This window comes from Glycine soja, chromosome 15, assembly GCF_004193775.1.
Source record: "Glycine soja cultivar W05 chromosome 15, ASM419377v2, whole genome shotgun sequence".
In the NCBI taxonomy this organism is placed as follows: Eukaryota; Viridiplantae; Streptophyta; class Magnoliopsida; order Fabales; family Fabaceae; genus Glycine; species Glycine soja.
In genome coordinates, this window is record NC_041016.1 from 18,412,107 (window position 1) to 18,417,370 (window position 5,264).

Genomic DNA, 5,264 nt, shown 5'->3' on the forward strand with positions numbered 1-5,264 from the left:
TTGTCAAATGGCTATATTTTCAAGAGAATATCTTACCTTGCATGGGAACAAACAACAAAGTGTTAACAGTTGGCATCTACATATTTCTATAAAATGAATAAAATTGTTGCGCTTGTACATCCTTCTCTCTTGAACCATTTTCTACAAAAGGAAACCTCACCATACTGAAAAGAAATAAAAGTAAATCTATTAAACAAAAAGAGGAAAAATGCAAGAATAAAATTAATGAGAAGATGAGAAGTATTCATTATTTCTGCACAGATTTAACATAATTGTTGATGAGAAGCATCTAACTCTCAGAATACAAATAGGGAATTATTATCTACTTAATTTTAGCGCGCGTCAAAATTAAATATAAGCGTACAAGAATCACAGAGTAATTAACCTTGATCAGCTGAACACGAACTTGACACATCACGAAGCCAACCAAGCAAACATGCATTAAATAATCAAGTACTAATTAATAATGTGAACACCAACTATAATCTCTGCAATTATTTTATAATTACTATTTTCTTCTTTAATCTATATGATAATCACTTGTCGAAGTTTGATGAGGAAAGGCAAAATGTGTGGCAGTGATCGAATCTCAAAGTCCAGGAGTGAATGTTACCCCGGTTGATGGTAACCATAGCTCCCCCAAAATGAGATTGGCCACAGTGAAATTATAAGCCTCTCTAGAATCATTCATCACATGATACCCTGGCCATTTGACTCTATTATCAAGCCTAGCTCCTGGTCCATAATTCTTGTACTCAGCATATAACAGAGTGTCCAAATACAATGTTCCATTCCACTCTAGCCACCCTTCTGGACTCAACACATCACTGATGTAGGACTGCATGAAAATTGTTCTGGAATACGGCTTCCAGGGTCTACCGAGGTACGTTGAAGTGGTGTTGAGATATGGCAGAAGGTCATAATCCGCTGAAATGTTGCAGAATTGGATCGAGAAACCGGACGATCGATTGGGGTACATTTCACCTTGAAATGTTGCAGCATTGGCATGGCCGAATATGAAATCCACTGTGCCACTGATTCTGCATTCTCTGTAGAATTGGCGCAATGAGTGGGCATAGAGGCTGTCTTGGTAGCCAAAAATCCCACATCGGTAGAATACAGAGAGGTCAGAGTCTGATCTTAGAGCAACAGATTGGTTTCTTTGGGGACCTGCAGTGTTCCTGAAGGTAATGCCTTTTGCTATGAATCCTCTGCCATTCACAGCTTCACAGTAAAAGTGTATGAGAATAAGAATTAATTGAATCAGAAATTTCAGCAATATTGAAAGAGGCAATTACTGTTTTTTTTTAATTTCTTTTTATATTTAAGTTGATTTAAAGTTTTACTAAAAATGCAAAAAGAATAAAGTGAAATATTGTTTTGTGCCTATTTTCATAATAATATATCAAAACTTTTTTTTACAATACAAAATGAGACAAAAGGAGTGATGCAATTAATAAAAACAATAAAAGATATTATGATAAATTACCAAAGGAATAATATTATTCTTTAATTTAATTAAAATATACTTGATTTTTTTAAAGGAAGAATATATTTACAGTTTTTACACTGTTAATTGAATATATATTATCATATATGACAAAAACTATCGACTCATATCATAATGATGTAATACATTAAACAATTTTTAATAAGTTGAGAGTCTAAAATTTATTAGATTCATTGTATAAAAGTTATTTTTTTTTCTTCTATAAGAAATGTTAATGAAACTCTTTTACACTCTTTTTTAAATTTGTTAAAAATTATTAATTTTGACATGTCCTACTTATTCATTTAATGATTTTCTCTCGGTTAATTTTAATAAATTCTAACTTATCACATAGAGAGTTAAAAGAATACTGTAGGAGAGAGTGTCACTAGTGTCACTAGTATTCCTCTTTTTATTATTATAAGTTAAGTATCTCTTAATCAAATGGTGTAGAGTTCGAATCCTGATATCTTTAGGTATGAAATAAAGTATAGAAGGAAAGTCCCGCATGGTTAAAAAAAAAGGAGTTAAGTGTCCTTACCAAAGGTAGCGGTCTTGAATGTGGTCAAATTTTCACTACGACTCAGATTACCGGAGATAACAGTGGCATCCATACCCTCACCAATCACCACAAGGTTCCACTTCTTCTTGTTAATCACAACGTTCTCTTCGTAAACACCCTTCTTTATGTGTATCACAAAGCGTCTCATGCTATAAACAGGTGCTGCTTGCACAGCATCCATCACCTTAGTAAAATTCCCAGTTCCATCAGCCGCAACTACAGTATCTGCAGGCACCCCATTTGTCTGCAGCAACATCTTATCCTCTGCTTCAATCCATGAAGGAAATTTTACCCTACTATTTCTACTGCTGAAATCATTCACATAAGGCTTCACCAGGGTCAGTAACTTTTGGAGCAACCACTTCGCTTGGTCAATTACAGTGGATATTAAACCCTTCACATTCCCATTTGTACCTTCAAAACCATCCATGCATGTATCTGTATTCGCAAGTACAGCACTAAGCCATGTCCTCAAATCAGAGCTTAGATTCCCTGTACTGTTATCATTTCCTGCAATAAACAATATATACTTTATTATTATATTTGTTAGGATAGGTTAAGAGTATGTAATTAATGTTATCTATTGTGTTTGTGATTAGTTTTAGGGTAATTAATTACTAGCTGCCTCTCAATTTCAGAGGATTTTGATACCCTTTTTACTTGACCAAAATGGGATTATATCCACATTACTTACATATAGCTAATGAAATACATTTCTATGTTAACAAATACTTTAACTAAAGGTCTTATTTGTGTGTGTATATATATATATATATATATATATTTGCATGACATAGATCTAACACGTTTTGTGTTAGACATTCTTAAAAATAGCATACTAAGTCACACTTTAGTGTTAAAGCACATGAGTAAGAATACTACATTGTAATTATATGTAAAAACTTAAGGACACAAAAATTCCGTGAAAATAAGGAGAGACATGAAAAATCACCTTGGGAACTTTGAACAGCGGAAATGGACCAGCTGAGTTCATCAGCTGACAAGTCTAACAAATCAAGACACGTGGAAACGGCAGCATCAGGAAGATGAAAGTCATTTTTGACACTTCTAAGCTCAGACTTGAGAATGGAGGTAACGTTTTGCAAAACATCACCTACTGTGGTCACCGAGCCTATGAATTCAGAAGGAGAAACTCTCAGGCTACCGTGTCCCGTGAATTCAGAACGAACAAAGAAGATGATGAATGTAGTGGTCAGAGTTGAAGTACTCAGCTGTTTGGTAGAGAAAACAGCCATTGGAGTGAATTAAGCCTAAGACGTGTGACAAATGTTTGTGGGGTTAATAAAAGTGATAGTATTGTTTAATAGTAGTATTTGGAAGAAAGTTCCCAACTCCTAGGGAAGAGAACGATGAAAGAACGTGTTGTTTAATGAAGGGATATAGGGGTTGATGGAAGTAATATATGTGTGATGAAGGGAAATTCAAACAAGTTATATCTTTTAATTTTCATCGTTATGACAGTGATAAAAAAGAAACATATATATATATATATATAAAAGTTTACTCTCAACTGTCGTTGCAAGTTTTAATTGAAGAATAAATTTTTATCATAAAATAAATGTTAGGATTTCTATTTTGCAAAAAATATGAGTTTTTAAGATGTTTGGTATATATGAAAAGTTTTCGTTTAAGAGAACTAATTTGCAGAATGGAATGAACTGGTTAGCACTAGCGCATTGGCAGATAGCGGAATTTAATTAAGAGGATTCTGTTAATGAAGTGGTTAGCACTAGCATAGCACGGGAAGATAAGGGAATTTAATTAAGAGGGTTCTTTTAATCACCAAAGGGTAATAAAATGGAAGGGGCTACTCTGCAGAGTGGGAATGTCTAGTTCGAGTAATCTAAGTGTTAATTGGAACCACTATGCACATGCACTAATGGAGTCACTACTAAAAAATATAGATTTAATATCGCACAATTAACATCAATTTTTTAAAAAATCGATGTTAAGAAAAACACGGTGACATTTTGTAAATAAGTCGAGTTAGTTAACATTAGTTATTTAACCATTTGCCCCTCACGCTCAGACCTTAGCCTTTTCTCCTTTGTCCTCTTTCTTCTTGCTACCACTATCATTGAAGTTGTGTTGAAGGTACCACTGCCATTGAAGCTGCGACTATCGCAAAGGACTTCGTCTCTGCCGCGATTGTCACTGCAACCTGTGTGTCTTTCCGTTCACTCTTAGTCACTGCGATTGAGGTACGTCTCTGCCGTGATTCTTCGAATGTTTGTGTCACTGTGTTTTGATCTAAAATACTGTTCATTGTGTTTTGAGAGAATGGTTGTCCACGAAAATGCTGTTAGTTCTGAAAAAATAGTAGCTTTGTTCACGTGGTTACACAAAATGATCACTGTAGATGGTTTTCAGAACCCTATTTTATTATTCTATTTTTTTGGCTAGTAATGTGAAATTGTGATGGTAGTGTTTATTTTATTGCCTTTGATTTTTATTTTGCTTCATTTTTGTTTCTATTTTTAAAACGCAATTTGATTGGAATGTTGAATGGTGTTGTTCTCCACTGCATGATAGTTAGTTTTAAAAAAAGTTAAAATTGATCCAAAGACAGTGGTATAGTTTGTAATGCTATAAAAATTAGTCCTTTTCGACAGTTACATTACAGAACACTCTCAATGGTCTAAATTAATGTTTCCAAAACTAAGTCCTAAACATTGGAAGCTACATTTCTTACATGATCTGAAGAGTGAAAGAGATCCTTGTAGACCTTTTTTGTGATTCTGAGCATGTGGCTACAAAAGCGGCTTGTAGATCAGTGGCCCTCTATTTATATTATCCTTACTTATTGTGACACCCTCTACCCCTCACATATATATTAATAAAGGAATAAAAAATTCAAATATTAATTAAAAGTATTTTTAAAACATTTTTAAATATAAGCCTTTCAAATGGGTAAAAGGCTCACATTCACTTTCTTCTACATCATATTCAAACTTGTCCAAATAAATAATAAAGTCATCTCGGCTCAAAGAAGGTCATCTAAGTTTCATACAATTAATATAGAACCTATATCCTAATGTCACATCCTATCAGAGCGTAGTGTTCCCGTGTCCTCTAGCATGAGGTTCTTCATAGTCATCTACCTATTCATCTGCTCCCCCGAACACAAAGTTCAAGATCATCATAGGATCCAAACACAAACAGCAAACCAGGAGTGAGTTATCAGATTTCTAA

At 33.9% G+C, this 5,264-nt stretch overlaps 1 protein-coding gene across 1 annotated transcript; it reads right to left on the bottom strand.

Annotated features, from left to right (window-relative positions):
• Positions 1 to 222: 222 nt before the first annotated feature.
• LOC114387648 (pectinesterase/pectinesterase inhibitor PPE8B-like) lies at positions 223 to 3,502 on the bottom strand. Its single transcript, XM_028347853.1, has 3 exons — positions 3,004 to 3,502; positions 2,031 to 2,561; positions 223 to 1,224 (listed from the first exon to the last, which is right to left on the bottom strand). The coding sequence occupies exons 1-3, from the start codon at positions 3,305 to 3,307 to the stop codon at positions 590 to 592; spliced, it is 1,470 nt and encodes a 489-aa protein (XP_028203654.1). The 5' UTR covers positions 3,308 to 3,502; the 3' UTR covers positions 223 to 589.
• Between the last annotated feature and the right edge of the window lie 1,762 nt (positions 3,503 to 5,264).

What these genes read in the sequence shown, in the direction of transcription:
- LOC114387648 (XM_028347853.1), bottom strand. Translation starts at nt 3,307, where the DNA reads ATGGCTGTTTTCTCTACCAAACAGCTGAGTACTTCAACTCTGACCACT. An exon ending in CGCTGTTCAAAGTTCCCAAG is followed by an intron (nt 2,562 to 3,003) that starts GTGATTTTTCAT and finishes TGTTTATTGCAG; the next exon opens with GAAATGATAACAGTACAGGG. An exon ending in ATTCAAGACCGCTACCTTTG is followed by an intron (nt 1,225 to 2,030) that starts GTAAGGACACTT and finishes TTTACTGTGAAG; the next exon opens with CTGTGAATGGCAGAGGATTC.